The sequence below is a fragment of the Camelus bactrianus genome, chromosome 16 (genome assembly GCF_048773025.1).
Source record: "Camelus bactrianus isolate YW-2024 breed Bactrian camel chromosome 16, ASM4877302v1, whole genome shotgun sequence".
Lineage (NCBI taxonomy): Eukaryota > Metazoa > Chordata > Mammalia > Artiodactyla > Camelidae > Camelus > Camelus bactrianus.
The window spans coordinates 43,187,413-43,203,421 of record NC_133554.1 but is presented as its reverse complement, the minus strand read 5'-3'; the positions used below and the strand labels follow the sequence as shown (position 1 = coordinate 43,203,421).

Genomic DNA, 16,009 nt, shown 5'->3' with positions numbered 1-16,009 from the left:
CCTCTAAGCTATTCCCTCCCACCTCCCATGATACAAATTCAAGTTGTGGTTGTTGAAACCTACAAAAACACTCCTTAAATACTAGAAAAAAAAAGGGGGGGGGGAGTGAGGGTCCTCCCACCCCAGCCATCCTACCCCAGTGCCAAAATGCACTCAGAGTGACCTCTTACAGCACCAACACCCCCACCCCACCCCAGCCCTGCTGTTTGTACTGTAAGAATTTTTTAATTTTTGAAACAGGAGGAAAAAAAAGTGCCCCATTCAAAGTTGTTTTTAAATGAAAACACATTCCACTAAAACACAACAGCACAGGGGCATTCAAACAGGGAAATAAGGTTCTTTGCTGGGGCTCTTGGGAAGAAATAGAACCTATGAACCCCTGTACATAATCTCAGGATCAGGACAAAGGAAGGGGCATGGGCGTGGGGAGTGTCCCTCCTTAGCTCCCCCCACCCCCAGCACCAAGTCCAAGGCAAAGCAGACTGTCTGCCTTCCTTTGGGAGCAGGACCCACCTTTCCTACCCAACCTAGGCAGAGTTCCCACTTTTCCCCCATCCCTTGGCTTTCATTCAGAGGGGGAAGGTAGAAAAGCACAAAGCCCCAATTAAATAGGTCACTGACATGATTGCTTAAAAAAAAAGAAGCCAAAGTTTAATCAAAAACCACACACACAAAAATTAAACCCACATAGAAAAGGTGACTTGGCTTATTGAGAGTCTAGGAATCAGGGTGCCAAAATTTGGGGGATGGCTAGGAAGAGTTAGGACAGCTGCAAAAGCAGCTTTTGGAGACCTCTTCCCCAGCTGTGGGCTATGGTGGGGGGAGCAGACCTGAGAAATAAAAGGAAATGGGGGTGGGGGAGCTGAAAGATAAGGGGAAAGGCAAGAGGGATGTGTAAGTAAAGCACTTCTAACACATCTCTTGAGGCCCAGGTTCAGAGCCTAGGATGGCCAGATGACTCTCAGATGAGCTGTGGAGACCTTTCCCACCAAATCAAAGCTTTAAGGTTTTCCTGGTCTGTTTCCCTCCCCACTGTCCTGCTGGATATTGGAAACCAGCGGCAGCTCAGTCATATGGCCCCAGCCAAGAGAAATCAGTATAGGAAGCATCAGAGTGGCTTCAGCACACTCCCAAAATTGAATCAAAGATTAGGCAAAGCAGAAGATATGGAGAAAGGGGCCACCCAGCCTATCCCCACCAGGATCAATGTCTCCCTGGCCCTTACCAACCCTTTTACCAGATTCACAGACTGAGGTGGGCTTCCCCTTCTCTCTTACACACACAAATACACATGTGCCTTTGCACGCATCCACAGGTGCACCCATGCTATGTACAGGCCACACACGCACACGCACACACACACACTTTTCCACACGCATCAAGACCGTTTAAAAAAAGTCCCAAACCACCCCCCTAAACCCTCCCTCTCCCAGAAATGACAACAGAGACGGCAGCCGAGATCGGTAGGAAACGTCTCGTTGACAGCTCAGAGCTTAAAAAAAAAAATATATACACATATATAAAAAACACTTCTGCCCCCTCCCCCCATGAGTGGGTCCAGGCAGCTCCTTCCTGCAGGGGGGCAGGGGAGAGGGCCATGGGGCGGTGCCTATTTTCTCATAGACACCCGCCCTCCTCTCCCCACATGTTCCCTGCCTCCAGTTCCAATGTAAGGGTTCAGGCAGCAAGTCCCTCTGGGAAGAAATGGGTCTTCCCCAAGCTTCCACCCTCCCTTGGGTTGGGCTGCAGATGTAGGGGGCCTCACTGGACTCTTTGGGACACCCCCCATCCCACTCCAGGTCCATTGTCCATGCCGGAACCGCAAGTGCAGAAGAAGGGTGGGCTGGGCTGGTCCAGTGGTGGCTCAGTCTGATGGTTGCACTCCCTGGAGGGCTCCCCCGGGCTGATGTCTCTGAGGACACAAAGTTCTGGCCTGGGCTTCTCCAGTGCCTCCCCCTCCACCGTATTTTGTTTAAAAAAAAGAAAGAAAGAAAGAAAGAAAGTGGGGGAGGCTAGGGGGCAGGGGATAGAACATGGGGGAGAAACAAAGGTGGTCAGTTGGGGAGGGGAGTCCCGGGTGGAGCTGAGCCTCAGTTGGAGTCAGAGTCCGAGGAGTCCCCCGAGGAGGAGGAGCTGGAGCTGCTGCCCTCGGACTCATTGTCCTCGTCCTCGTCATCGTCCTCGTCATCATCCTCATCCTCATCATCCTCCTCATTCTGGGAGGCAAGGAATGTGTGGTCACCAGGTGGCCATCCTGGCAGGGCACCCCCCCACCTCCCAGACCTTACCCACCAAGCCCTGTCCACCCCACCTCATCCCCATCCTCGCTCTCATCCTCGCTGCTGGACTCAGAGGAGTCCCCGCCATCCTCAGAGGAGTCCCCATTCTCATCATCTTCCTCCTCATCATCCTCATCATCCTCATCTTCATCCTCTTCATCATCCTCCTCAGACTCCTGGGAGGGATGGAAGCACATCAGTGCTCCCTGCCATGCCACTCCAGGCACCACAGACCCCCATCCCGGCCTCCCTTGTGGGATGGTCTCCTTACCGACTTAGACTGCAGGGTAGTCCGGCTGGACTTGGGGTTCGGGCCTCGCAGCTTGGTCATACTCTTACGTTTCTGTAGGAGATGATGAGGACTTAGGCAAAGGGAGTAGCCATGAGTTCCAGACTCCCCCCAAACCCCACTTTATCCCAATGCCACCCTGCTTCCAGACTCACGCTAGAGATGTACTCTTTATATGCTGCGCGGTCCTGGGGAGACAGACTCTGGGGGAGACAGAGAAGGAGGTGGTGGTTGGAACATGACCCAAACTACTGCTGATTGAATATGCTGGCCAAGTGCCAGGAAGTGGACTGAGCATTTACCCCCACCCCATATTCACCCATCCAGTCTCCCCCTACCTTGGGTCTCTGCAGAGAACCCCAGGGATCTGAGAACACAGCTTCCAGTATTTCTGCTTAAGATGCCCTGAATCCTTTTCTAAGCCACTCTGTCCTAAGACTTGGTTTTCATGTCTGTCCTGTTGCTCTACCCAAATGGAGGCTTCAGAGTCAGGGCCTTCCTCAACTCAAGAGAAGCCCCCCATGATTACTTCCGTAGCCTGACTTCATCACTCCTACCTGGATATCAAGCCTGGAGTCTGCGGCTCACCAAACTTCTGGAACATTTAAATCCTACTGTTTCCCTGGGTCCTTGGCCAATCAGCCTGGGTGGCTGAGGACATAAGTGACTCTCCACACTTTACAGATCTGACTGCTCAAGCAAGGCACAGAAGGAGCTCAGAGGCTGGGGACCGAGCCAGAGACTAGGAGAGGTTCCCCAGTCCCAGGTGGGGGGAGGAAAAAGCAGTCTGATGGTCTGATCTGGATTTTCCTACTTATTAGCTGTGTGACTTTGGATAAGTTACTTAACCTCTCTGAGTCTTGGTTTCCTTATCTTTGACAGGAATAATTACCCTGAAGGACTGCTGAAATACTGAATGAAATCGTGAATGCAGACCAGCCAGCATGATGCCTCCTTTTTCCTCCCTAGGGTCCCCTGCCCTCTCACCTTGACCCAAAGGTCCAGGTGCACTTTGTACTGCTTCTGCTGCTCCTCGGCCAGCTTTTTGTAGTGCTCCTTCTGGCTCTGGGAGATGCGCTGCCAGCGGCTGCCAATCTCCACCATGCGCTCCTTCAGGGGCAGGTGGTTCAGCTCCCCGTTGGACAGCAGCTCCTGAGAGAACTTCTGGTAACCGTTCCTGGGAATCAAGAGTGGTGCAGGGAGGGTCAGGATCCCAACAAAGCAGCCTTCCCACCCTGACCCCACCCCCACCCCTAGGGTGGGGTCCAGCTCCCAGACTCACATGGGTGGCTTCTTGGGTTCTCCCTGGAACTTCATCTTCTTGGATGAATTGGCAGCAGCTGGGGGTGCCCGCATCTCACTCAGCTCTCTCTATGGGGAAACCCAGAAAGGTTACACTCATCCTTTCTCCTGTCCCATGCCATTAAGTTCTTAGCTGAGTCTCCTTTTATAGCCCAGGAAGGAGGAGAAACTGAGGCACAGCCAGCAAGCAACCTCTTAACTACTCACACCTGTGTCGGTGGTCACTGCCATTTGAAAGTGCTTTCATAGTTGCCCTCACGTGACTAGTTTCCTCGCCCTCATTTTACTGATGCATGACTGAGGCTCAGAAAAGGAAGTTAAGAGACCTGCTCAGGGTCACATAACCCAAGCTGGAACTTCTGGCTCCAAGTCCCATGCAATGAGCAAAGCTTCTCCCCTAGAAGGGCACGCCCGAGCTTTCAGTGGAGGGAGGTGCTCCACCCTGCCCCACCACGCTAGCCAGCAGTCCCCTTCCCACCTCATATCGCTTTTGGTCTTCAGCCGCCTTCTTAATCCACATCAGTTTCTCCTTCTTCTCCATGTTGTTCCAAGTCATTTCCATGGCTTTCAAGGCCTTTACCCTGTCGTTCTGGGGACAGACGGGGGTGTCAGCTGTGGGAGGGGTCACCTAGGGCTGGAGGAGGTCTGCGTGGGTGGTGGCAGAGCAACCCCTTTCCCACTGCCTGTCACCTTGAAGCGGGCCAAGTAGTCGCCGATGACGCTCTGTTGCCAGATCTCCTCGGCTCTCTTGGGCGACTCGGGCAGCTTGCCCCGTTCCTCGCGATCCCCACCCGGCTTCCTCTCAGACTGGGCCTTCAGCGCCGCCTCCCGGGCCTTGTACTTGGCCTGCGGAGGGAAGGCAGAAGCGTCAGTCTTCCAGCCACCCCCAGGGGGCGCGCGTGGCTCGTCCAGCAGTTGAAGGCTCTCCCTCACTGGCTAGGGTGGGGTGGGCCGAGGTGTGGGCTGGTGCAGATGTCTCCAGCCAGGGGATCAACCCGCCAACCGCCCTGCTCTCCTGGGAGCCCACAGCCCTCAGCTGACAGCTTCCCGCCTTCCGGCTCGCTGGGTTCCCAGCCCCACCATCTGCGCCTAGACGCGCCTGTGGCTCACACCTCACTACACACGCACACGCACACGGCACACGCACACACACACTCACGTGCACTGGGCAGGGTGAGGAAGTACAGCCAGCCCCTGTAGGAGAAACAGCCCAACAGCCCCTTGGGTCTGACCTTTTTCTTCTCCGACAGGTCGTTCCACATGCGGGCCAGCAGGCGGGTCAGCTCGCTCTCTGAGAGCTCCGGCCTCTCCTCCTGCAGCTGCCGCCGTTTCTCTTCCGAGAAGATGAACATGGCTGACACTGGCCTCTTGGGCTTCTCCGAGCCGCCCTGTAGAGGTGCAAAGAGGGCCGGGGTCTATGGGGTGCTGATGGGAAGCCTCACCTCCCCCACCCCCACCTGTTCGGTTGTGCCCCTGCCCACCTTGCCCCCTTCCTGGGAGGGCTTCTTGGAGGCTGGGCTGGTGGCTTGCTTCTTGTTGATGTTCAACATCTTCTCCTCCCCCAGGACCCGCTGTTGCTCCTCCTCAGGCAGGCTCTGGTGGGAGAGAAGACCTCCCAGTATGCTCCCAAGTTGCCCTCAGGGCCTTGCTCACCCACCCCCAGGGCTCTCTCTGCCCACTGCCCTCCTCAGAGGAACACTCACCTCTAGAAAACGGAGCAGTTCCACCTCGTAATCTTTCTTTTTCTGAGAAAGGAAGGGGAGTCAGAGTGAGTCTGGGGGCAGCCTCCCTGGAGACCCTCCAGTGCTCTGGGAACAGTACCCCTCAGCAAACCATCCGGAACCCAGACAGGGCCTAGTTTCCCTCCACAGACAGTAAACACGAGGCCTGAGACTGCCTTGATCCACCCAGATGCTAAACTTAGTACAACACCAAGTGTGAAACCTGTGCTCAGGGGTCAGACCTCATGCTTCAAACCCCCAAAGCTCTCCAGGAGTCCTCCTGCTCCGGGGCTGGCTCCTGCCACCGCTTACCTGGTCACACTTCTTGTGGTAGGCATCCTTCTCCTTCTGGGACAGCAGCTTCCACTGCTGACTGCATAGCACCATGCGCTCCGTGCTGGGCACGTCCTTCATGTTGGCCATCAGCTCTGCGCAGTACAGTGAGTAGCTGTTCCTGTCACAATGGGCGGCAAGGGAGGAGCATCCCTGAGTGACTGGGGCGGCCCAGGGCAGCAGGCCTCCTACTAACAGAGCCAGGTCTGAGGTCCTTCACCAGCCCAGATCCCTAGCTGCCCACTCGCCCACCCGCCCCAGGGCAGCGCTCACGGAGGTGGCTTGGTAGGTCGCCCATCAAACTTGTCCTTGAGCTGGCGTTCGGCCTTGGTGAGGGTGGACTTGGTGATGCCCTCCTCACTGATGTTCAGCTCAGGGTGCTTCTGGATATAGTCACGCATTATCTCCTGCAGAGTGAGGTTGGGGAGGGATGGAGGGCAACGGGGTGTGGGGTTAGCCGGGGCCGGGGAGGGGGGAGAGCCGCTGGGGAGGGGAGGCAGGGAGCAAAGCTGGGGGGTGGCCGTGTGTCTGCAGTGTCACACGAGACATGGTGCCCTGCCCTGCCCTAGCCTGAGATCTCATGGGTACAGGGGACGGGGAAGGTAAGGGCAGAGGTGAGGGGCCCAGAAGGCCCCTCCCTCAGTGGCGGGATGGGGAGTGGCTGCCTCCCGCAGAATGCGGAGGCAAGAGTCGGAGGGCAGAGGCGCTCGTGAAGAGCCGGATGGGGAGGAGCGCAGCGGAAGCCTAACCTCGTACTCCTTCCGCTGCTCCAGGGCCTTATGAATCCATTTCAGCCTCTTTTTGTCCGAGAGCTGAGACCACTGCTTCCCCAGGGAGTCCTTCACCTCCTTCGTAGTGGCCTGCAAACCAAAAGCCGTCAGACACACACAGGCAGCCAGGGGAGGGGAGGGGGAGGGGGGCACAAAGGCCCCCGCCCCCTCAGGCCACAGGAGGTCACTCAAGTGTCCCCCACAGGCCAGGAGGGGAAGGCGGAGAGGCGAGGGAGGGGCATCCCGCCTGGGTGCAAGGGGACAGGCTCACACACGCACGCACTCGCTCGCACGCCAGCTGGCCCAGGCCCTGTCCATGCAGCCCACCCCTGGGGAGGGGCCTCCTCTCCTGCTCCCCCTGCACCGTGCCCGGCCGACCTGGCGCGGCTCCCCCCTTGCCACCGCCGTGCGCTCCGCACCACCCCCTGGCCGGACACTCACATCTGGCCGCACTTTGAGATACACCTTCTTCTCATGAGTGTACCACAGCTGCTGGGGGGTTTTGGGCTTCTCAGGGATGTCCGACTTCTTGGCATTCTGGATTAGGTCAGGGTGATCCTCCCTAGCCAGGGCGTGGGGAGCAACGATCAGTGGGTGGAGGGGGATCCTGCCAGGGCAGACCCCAGCTAGCTGCCCCACCCACCAAGGCTCCCAGGCCTACCAACTGGGGCCTAGTGGGACAGTGGCTTCCTATCTGTCCGTGCCCTTGAGCCTAAGCTACTAGGGTCCACATGACCCTCATGGATGGCGAGCTCCAGGCTCTGGTCAGTGCTACCCTCTCCTGCCACACCCAGTGTCCTGTGGCTCCCTCCTCTGGGCTCCACTGCCTTACCTGAATCGGGCGAGGTTTCGCTCAAACTCCTGTTTCTCCCTCTGGAAGTCCTGAATATATTTCATCTGGGGGGAGGAGGGGACGGGGGTCATCCATGACTCAAGGACTAAGCTACAAAAGCCACGAAGTCCTCCTTGCTAGCTATTTCACCTCCCAGTCAGTGACGTGCACGGATGTCCTGAGCAGGCGGGGGCTGGTGGCCTGCCTTCCAGGGGTTTGGGGGAGGACTCAACTGTAGTCCAGACTGCTGGCTCAGGACCAGACAGTAGGAGCTACAGGTGGTCTCCCAGAAACCATCCTGTGTCTTATCCCCTCCCTTTAAGCAAGGGAGAGACCCAAAAGGGGGACATGGCATTACTCAGTTACTTGGCAAACACTGACGGGGCTGGGACTCCCCCTGACACTACTCCTCCACCTTTGCCCAGTACCAGGAAACTCCCAGAATGAAGCGGAGTCAGGAGAAGGTGTAGGCCTTGCCCGCCGCTCTCTTCTCCTATGTCTGTGGCAGCTAATACTGGTCTGCTCCCTTATAGGTAGCCCATAGGGCCGGGGCAGGCTGAGTCCTGCTTCCAAGGCATGAGGAGAGTGCACTGAAGTGAATTCTTGCAATGCAAATCACATCCCAACAGATCTGTCCCTTGAATTTGGGCTTTCTTCCCCATCTGCTACCTTAGGGTCCCTGGCTCTCCTTAACAATTCTGACACAATTCCCCCTGCCACTTACTTGGTCATCACCTTCTTCCCTGCTTCTAATCCCTTCTTCAGGCTCTCGGCTCCCTGGCTCCCATCCCCCAGCCCAGGCGTTCTCCTCTGCTGCCAGGCTTCCCTCCTTCTCCTGCACCTGCTTCTACCAGCCTGGTCCTCCCTCCCACCATCACCTGACTCCTTCCCTGTGTCTTTACTGCCTCTCCACACTCCTCACTCTTTGACTTCCTTTTCCATCTGCCCCTTTCTCTTCCTTATCTACCTCCAGTCCTGGTTCCCACTCAAAGTCCATCTTTCCTTTCTCCCTTGTCTTCCCAGATTCACAAGAGACAGCCCTGGTGGAGGCCAGGGGCCCATGGCAATTGAGCACAACCCCTGCCTCTCACAAAAGAGGCACCAGGAGCAGGAAGAGAGGCAGCCCCACTTTCCTCTGAGTTCCTGCATTAAACCGGGAGCAGAGGCCAGCCTCCGCTGCCCCGATCTCAGCCCTCCTCACACAAAACAGCAGCTTTTAGAGTTGGAAGGCACCACTCACGTCGGGCTCACCCTCTGCACCTCAGATAAAGACCAGACCTGGAGAACTGACGTGACTTACCGCAGGGCACGTGCACAGCAATTCAGTCATCCGGGAGAACAGGCCCAAGGCTTACGTCCCCTAGGCCGGCACCCTGTCCACTCTACCATGTGGTTTCTTCTGTCCCTCCCTGGTCCTGAGACCCTCTGCCTCTTCCTCCCATCCCAGGATGATGTCTGGGTGTTGTGTGCAGTCAGCTCTGCAACCTCCCCATCACGGGGTCAAGAACTCCAGCAACTCATACTACAGCTCGGCTCAGGCGGCAGTTGAGAAGGCTGGTTTTACCCAGCCAAGCTAGCTCCTTTTTGGGCGTAGAGAATGAGGGTGTGTGAGCCCGCAGCCAGGGCACACAAACCAGGAAAAGGGCTACTCCCAGTGAGATGGCCGGCCAGTGCCCTGAGAGCTGGCTGCATGCAACTCTGTCTCTCTCCCACTGTCCCTCACGAGCATCTCCCCTTGGCTCCATTCTACCATGCAGCATCTCCTCTGTGTGCATGTCTGTCTCCCTGCTTCATCTCAGTTGGGTCCCAGCTGCAGGCTCCTCCAGTGCTTTACTGCCTATCTGCGAGGGACTGTGTGACCTCACTGTGCTCAACTGTGTCCACGCCTGCCTGGGAGGCTGGGGCAACCTCTGCTCAAGGTTAATGGCTGATGCTCTGGGACAGTACAAGGCCATGAGGGACACGTGCAAGGGGAAGGAAGCCATTCTAATCTGCGGACGTGGCAGCGAGAAGAGCCTAGACCACTGAACCAGTGTCCTGCTTTAGCGACATTAGTTGTGATCTGGGACATGACACCCCCCTGCAGCTCAGTTCTTTGCCCACAAAATTAGGATAATACGAGCATCAAACGAGATTGTGTCAGGAAATGTCAGGAGTGAACGGCGTGCAGGTATAACAGTGAGGATGTGTGTGTGAAAGGACACTATGGTTGCCTGAGGTTGGTCCAAGCACTGTCTGGGTTACACCTGCGGCAGTGCCCGAGCCCAACAGTGTGTGGGCCTGGGATAGGGTGACCAGATGTGGCCGCCCAAGACCCTACGCTGCTTACCCAACCCACCCACATCTCTGATGCCAGGTCCCTCTAAGCCCTCGCCACCCCTAGCAGATGACCTCCACCACACTAGTTGCTTCTTGCCTTATACCTGCCCCCCACCTGAGCCCCCCTCCCCCCACCTTCTTCTTCTCTGGCAGCTCCTTGTACTTCTTGGATAAGATCTTGGTCAGGTCCAGGTTGCTCATCTCAGGGTGGAGTTTTGCGTACTTGGCCCGCTTCTCCATAAAGAAGCGGAAATAAGGGGTCAGGGGCTTCTTTGGGAAGTCCGGGTGTTTCTGGAAGGAGGGATAAGGACATGGTGAAGGTCAGACACCATCTGTTCTTTGGACCTTGCCTCTCCAACCCCTCGTGCTCCTTTTCCTGGAAACTCACCTTGAGTTTTTTGCCTTTGTAAGGATTTTTAACATGTTCCTGAGCATCGAGGATCAACTCTGTCAATGTGCGGAACTTCCTCACCTGGAGGAAAACGGGAGGTGAGTGGAAGGGGCCGTTCCCAAGAGTGGAACACCACTCAGGAGCGTACCCTCATTTTCCCGTGGGCCTTCTCCACTTTCCACTGGACTGCAGTTATCAAAGGAGGGGTGGAGGCCAACAGCCACACCACTTAGGAGCCCTGATACCCAGGCAGACACCCGGACACTGGCCCGTGCTGACTGCAGAGGCCCAGGCAGTCAGTACACACCAGAGGACGGCAACAAGGTGACCATCTGACCTCGAAATGGTTGTCCATGCCAGCACCTCATTCAATCCCCAGAACAGCTCAGGTGACAGATGCTCCTAGACGGTAAGTATTCAAGGCCACACAGCTAGAAAGTGGCAGAACTGAGAAGTCTTGGCCGGGGCTGTCAACCATGCCACCTCCCAAAATGCACAAGGGCGACCACATGAGCACCTCGCCTGGTCTCTTTCCTTCCTGTTTAGACTTCTGTTTCATCTCCCCCACAAGGAAGGTTCAGGTAAAGGTATGTGTAGATGCATGTTTGAATATATCAGGAAGGAGGGATCAGTTACCTCGTTAGAAATCTCCACCCATTTGAGCTTGCACATGTCTCCCGAAAAGTCTTTAAATGCTACTTTTTCCCAGTCCATATGTGACTCGGTGGTTTTAAACTTGGAGCTGTCATTGGATGGAAGGTTGTTCTTCATGCATTCCAGCAAAGTCAGCATGTCTTCCTGGGACCAGCGGTCTGGGGAAGGGTAAGAAAGGCCATCAAGCCTGGCTCATGCTAGTTCCCATCTGTTCCCCAGTCCTGAAGCACTCAACCCTTCCTTCCCAGAGCATCCCAGACCCTGATTATCTCCTATCTGAAGGCACAAATAAGACATGGCCTGGACAATCTGTGGCCATATGGACTGGAGCAGGGACTCCAATCCAAACAGCATTATACCTAGAAAACCAGACTTGGACTCAAGTCTGCCTAACTTCTAAGCTATTATCATTTCTAACATGTCAAGCTGCCTGGGCCACAATTAATTGTAGGGAAGAGCAGAAAAGGAAGCTACAGTAAATTGGGACCCTGTGGGAAAACAACCAGCTTACCGGACAGGGGAGGGAAGCAGAGAGGCAACTCATCTAAATGTGAAGCTAAATTTGATCCAAGTTCTAGGTGGATACCCTAAATGTGCAAGGACTGAGGATAAGGTGTGGGCAGTAATGAGAACCCAGGGAGATGTTTCTCTCTAGCACAACTGGAAACTAACATTAGAGACCCATATATTCCATCATCTCACCCTCCCTCTCAAGGAAGACCAAAGGAGAATTTGTGGCAAGTAAGAAAAATGGAATAGAAATTGGAAGAACCATACAAAGCAGCTGTGAGGCAAGGCAGGTAGGTGGGCAAAGGCTCCCAGGGCCCTGCTTCAGGGAGACCCCAAATTCTAAGTCGTCTTCTCAGCCCAACTCCCCATGGAGGCAAAAAATGGAGTCTGGACCAGCTATTTCCAGCCACTGAAATGCAGCTCCAGTGAGGCCTCTCTGGAGGGTGGCTACCCTGGCAGGTAAGCTGGGAGAACAGCTAGCCAAGGCCAGGAGTCAAAAGGGCTCTTCATTTGCATTTACATCTGGTAACCTAGGCCAGGGTTTCCGCAGGACAGGTCACATGAACCCATCATCCTCTTTCCTCTGCATGTCCCACAGGCATTGCCAGATGCTTGGATTCACCCTACACACCACTGCCCTACATCCTGGATCCCCACTGGGTGGGGCAGGGTGTAGTTAGTATGTATCTCCCATGGCTTGGGGCCTCAAACTACCAAAACACCCTTTCTCTCTGACCTGCCTCACTAAAACCCTTGTCCTCTTAGTAATAATAAAACACCTGAAGAACTTTTCCAATCCCTCTCATCTCCCCCTTCCTCCATATTATTCATCCTTCCATTCCAGGACACTGCCCAGGACACATTCGGCCTGACTCGGAACCCCAGAAGGAAGGTTTGTACAGGCCTCCTTCTCTCTCTCTAAATGGTGGGGTGGGGTGGGGGAGTGGAGTGTGAAAAATACAGTTTATAGGCTCAAGGCCAAATAATTTGGGTTTAGCTAAATCCCCATTATAAGGAATGTTTGACTCTTAACACTCATGATGCACCCTCTCATCTCAGTTCAGAAAATACAGACTGGATAAAACTTTTAGAAGGGAGTGGGCCCCGCAGACAGCAGAGTTGGAAGAGGATTTAAGTTCAAGAGGGCTGAGGCTGGTGGTCTTACCTTGGCCTTTGGGGGCGGCCATTTCCAGGTCTGTGGGGCAGTCGGCCTCTCCGTTCATTCTCCAGCCGTCCAGCCACCTCCTCGGTCGTGCCGGCCGGGCAAGCCGGGGTCAAAGCCACCTCACCCTTTAGAAGAGACACCAGTCCCTACTCAGGCGAGCTGAGAGGTGAGGAGCAGTCTATTCCTCCCTCCTCCGAAAGGGGAGGGAGACACAAGTCCACATTCTCGGAGAGACCCAGCCAAGACCCTAATAGACTTAGAGTCGGAGAGGGTGGGAATGCACTCCTATTCCTCCTAACACCCTCCGCCCCCCAGCCCCGACAGCCCGGCTCCGCGGCGTGCGCCCTCCCCCGCCCACGCGAGAGACTGCTCCCTGCTCCGCGTGCAACTAGCGCCCGCCCTCCGCCTTCCTTCCCCCACCCGGCCAAAAAAAAAAAAAAAAAAAAAAAAACTCCTCCTCCACTGTGCGCCCGCCCCGGGGAGGCCCCAGGCTGGAGGGCGGGGGAGGAGGAAGGGCGGGTAAAGGGCGCGCGCGGCCGCGAAAGCGGGCACGCGCCGCAGTCTCCTCCTCCCGCTCCCCCCGGCCGGTTCCCCCCGCCTCCGCAACCCGGCGGGGACCCGGACGCAGCGCAGCCGCCGCGGGCCCCGGAGCGCAGCGGCCGCACCGCCCCCGGGGACCGGATCCGGATTCCCGCCGCCCCCCTCTCGGGCTCCTGACACCGTCCCCGCCCGCCTAGGCGGGAGAGCAGCCGGAGAGAAGCGGCCTGGCCTGCCCCCCGCCCCCGAGCCACCCACCCCGGCCAGAGGCGCCGCTACCGCCCAGCCACCCCGACGCGCACGGAGGAGCCCGGCGCAGAGGCTCGACCACGGCGGGAACCGCCGCCTCCTCCCCCGAGCTTGCGGCCCAGCCCCGCCGGCGCCCCCGCCCCGGCCTCCGGGGAGCGGAGCCAAGGAGAGGGCGGGAGGACGGCGGCCGGGAGGCGGGGGTGCAGAGCTCACTGGCCCCGCCGCCCCCTCCGGCGGCGGGCGAGAACTGCGCCTGACGGCTCGGAGAAGCGCGGGCTTCTCCGCCCGTGGCCGGGGCTCGGATCGGGCCTCGCTTCCTGCCCTCCCCTCCCCCGGCTCTCGGCGTCCTCTCAGTGCCCTGGTCCTCTCTTGCCCAGTCCCCTGCCTGGAGGTCGCCCCGGGTTCCCTCCGGGCGTCCACCGCACCCGCGGCTCGCTCCCCGCCACCTGGCCCCGACCCCGGCGCGCGTCCTCAGCCGCCTGGGTTACCCGGCGCAGCGCGGCCTCCGGGCTTCCCGCTCCGGCGGCTCCCTCCCCGGCTCTGAGCGGCGGCGCCCTCCCCCGCTCGGCCGGGCACAGCCGCAGCTCCCTCCCGCGGCGGCAGCGGCTCCTCCTCCGGGCGCGGCGGCGGCGCTGGGGCGGCGGCTGCTGCTGCTGTGGCGGCGGCGGCGGCGGCTGTGGCTGCTGCCTGCTGCTCCTCGCGGCGAAAAGCACAAAGCACAGCGCCCTCCGCCTGCAGGCAGCCCGCCCGCCGCCCGCCCGCCCGCCGGCCCCGGCCTCAGCTCGCACACCCCCCGCCGCCGCCGCAGCCTCCGCCGCCGGAGCGGGGAGGAGGAGGGAGAAGGGAGGAGGAGGAGCGGGAGGGGGGGCGGGAGAAGCGGGGCAGCGAGCGCGTCCTTCCCCGTAGAGCGCACACCGACCCCCGGGGAGTGAGCGCCAGCCCGCCCGCCTCGCCGGCTCCGCTCCCTCCCACAGCCTGCCCGGGCGGGCTCCGCGGGGGGCAGCTGGGAGGAGGGGCGGGAGCTGGGGGGACCCGGGCGGCCGAGGCGGAGGGAAGGAAGGAGGGGAGGGGGGTGGTGGTGGTGGTGGTGGCGGCGGCGGCGGCGGCGGCTGCTGCCGCCGGGGAGGGGGGGCCGGGGTAGGGAGACACGCAGCCGCCCGGATGGCGGCGGGGCTCGGAGCCGAGGCAGGCGGGCGCCGAGAGCGACCTCGCCAGACCCGCGGGGGAACTAGCAGGCTCGGCCGGGGCGGGAGGGAGGGCGAGGCGCGGCCGCAGAGAGGGTGCCCGGAGGGCCCCCCGGCGGCCGGGGAGGCTCAGGGGGTACCTGCAGCCCTGCTCCGGAGCTCTCTCCCAAATCTTCCCAGCTCAGGTTCAGGCTTCCACGCCAATCCTCTCCCGCTCCCCTCGCCGGCCTCCCGGAACGGGCGTCCAGCACCCACCCTTATCCCCGTAGCGTAGCCACCGGCTTGGGGCGCACGCACGCCGATCGAGGCGCCAGGCTTCGGCGCCTGCCTCGCGGTAGCCTCGCTGCCGAACAGCACATCCAGAAAACTTTTAAAAAATCACCCCTACAAAATGCCCTCCTTGCAAATTAAAAAAAAAAAAATCCCCTTGCTCCTTACACCCCGGAAACGGCGAGCGGGTGACGGGCTCCGGCAGAGGAGCTTCTCTAGGAGCTGGTTCAATCCAGCCCGGCATGGCTCCCCAGGCCTGCCCGGGCGCATGGAGATCGGCGCCGCCGCCACTCGTAGCAACCCCTCTTCCCCCGAAATCAGCCGCGCCGGGGCTTACTTACCGAGCGTGTGAATGGGAGCGCGGGCCAGGGGCACCTAGGGGCGCGGCTGGCCGAAGAGCCGAGCCGCAGCTCCGCCGCAGCCGACGCCGGGGCTGCGAGTCGCCAGACAAAGCCCGAGATGGCGAAGCGGAGCGACGGCTAATGGCGAGCCCCACGCGCCGCGCTCCGCCCGCCCCGCTCCGCCCGCCCGCCCGCCCGCCTCGGCGCAGCGCTGCGCCGCTCCGAGCGCTCGCCCGTCAGAGCCGCCTCGGCGCCGCCGCCTCCCGGGCCACCCTGGCCTCGCCTGGCCCCTCCGCCTCCTCCGGGCGGCTCAGCCTCACCCCTTCCCTCCCACCGCGCTGGGGGCTGCACGAAAATAAAAAAAGAAAAGGCAAAATGCTTTTCTTTTTCTTTTTTTTCCTTTGGCTGGGCGGGCGTGTAGAGACTTTCGGGTCTTTTTGCCCCCAGCTCGCACTCACCTGCGGAGCCGCCGGGAGGGCTAGGGGTGGGGGCGCGCGGGGCTGGAGCCGGCGAGCGCGGGTTGAAAGCTAGCCAAGCTCTGCAGCGCCCGACCCGGGCGTATACGCCGCCGCCAGTCCCCGCAGAGAAATCGTCCTCCTACCCCCGCCTCCATCGCTCTGCGTTTCTCTTCCAATCAGCCGATCGCTTGGCGGCTCCTCCATTCTCCGGCCAAGCCCGCTGCCTAGAGCGAGCTCCACTCCTCCATCTGCTCGCCCGGCTCCTCGCTCCCCTGCCGGGGCCGGCGAGGCGACGTGGGGCCGGAGGGGGATTTGCGAGGGAACCCGCCTGCTTTCCGCTCCCATTGCTCCCTCCCGGCTGCGTCCTGCCTCCTGCTTCTCTCCTGCGTCTTTCCAACTCTCCCC

The 16,009-nt window shown here is 59.2% G+C and overlaps 1 protein-coding gene and 1 long non-coding RNA gene across 6 annotated transcripts in view; one reads left to right on the top strand and one right to left on the bottom strand.

Moving 5' to 3' along the window:
• LOC141573638 (uncharacterized) overlaps positions 1-3,501 on the top strand; it is a 9,452-nt gene extending 5,951 nt beyond the window's left edge. The window contains exon 3 of the long non-coding RNA XR_012499586.1: positions 3,451-3,501. This is a non-coding gene — a long non-coding RNA (uncharacterized LOC141573638). The remainder of the gene's footprint in view (positions 1-3,450) is intronic.
• On the bottom strand, positions 1,461-16,009 carry UBTF (upstream binding transcription factor). Of its 5 annotated transcripts, none has more exons than XM_010959535.3 (21): positions 15,605-16,009; positions 12,566-12,690; positions 10,873-11,048; positions 10,234-10,317; positions 9,981-10,136; positions 7,527-7,591; positions 7,136-7,256; positions 6,674-6,784; positions 6,198-6,331; positions 5,904-6,045; positions 5,574-5,615; positions 5,352-5,465; positions 5,103-5,258; positions 4,561-4,716; positions 4,349-4,459; positions 3,851-3,939; positions 3,556-3,745; positions 2,724-2,771; positions 2,551-2,622; positions 2,312-2,455; positions 1,461-2,216 (listed from the first exon to the last, which is right to left on the bottom strand). In XM_010959535.3, exons 2-21 carry the CDS (start codon positions 12,621-12,623, stop codon positions 2,091-2,093), a joined length of 2,295 nt encoding a protein of 764 aa, XP_010957837.2. In that variant the 5' UTR covers positions 12,624-12,690; positions 15,605-16,009; the 3' UTR covers positions 1,461-2,090. The 5 variants fall into 5 exon arrangements, with proteins under 5 accessions (XP_010957837.2, XP_074199415.1, XP_074199416.1 ...); XM_074343314.1 differs by lacking the exon at positions 15,605-16,009 and adding an exon at positions 15,147-15,344; XM_074343315.1 differs by lacking the exon at positions 15,605-16,009 and adding an exon at positions 13,840-13,978.

Excerpts from the sequence above, each read along its gene's own strand:
- UBTF (XM_010959535.3), bottom strand. The coding sequence starts at position 12,623 with ATGAACGGAGAGGCCGACTGCCCCACAGACCTGGAAATGGCCGCCCCC. Across the intron at positions 10,137-10,233 it reads ACAAAGGCAAAAAACTCAAG|AAACACCCGGACTTCCCAAA; the intron begins GTGAGTTTCCAG and ends CCCTCCTTCCAG. Across the intron at positions 7,257-7,526 it reads CGAAACCTCGCCCGATTCAG|GGAGGATCACCCTGACCTAA; the intron begins GTAAGGCAGTGG and ends CGCCCTGGCTAG.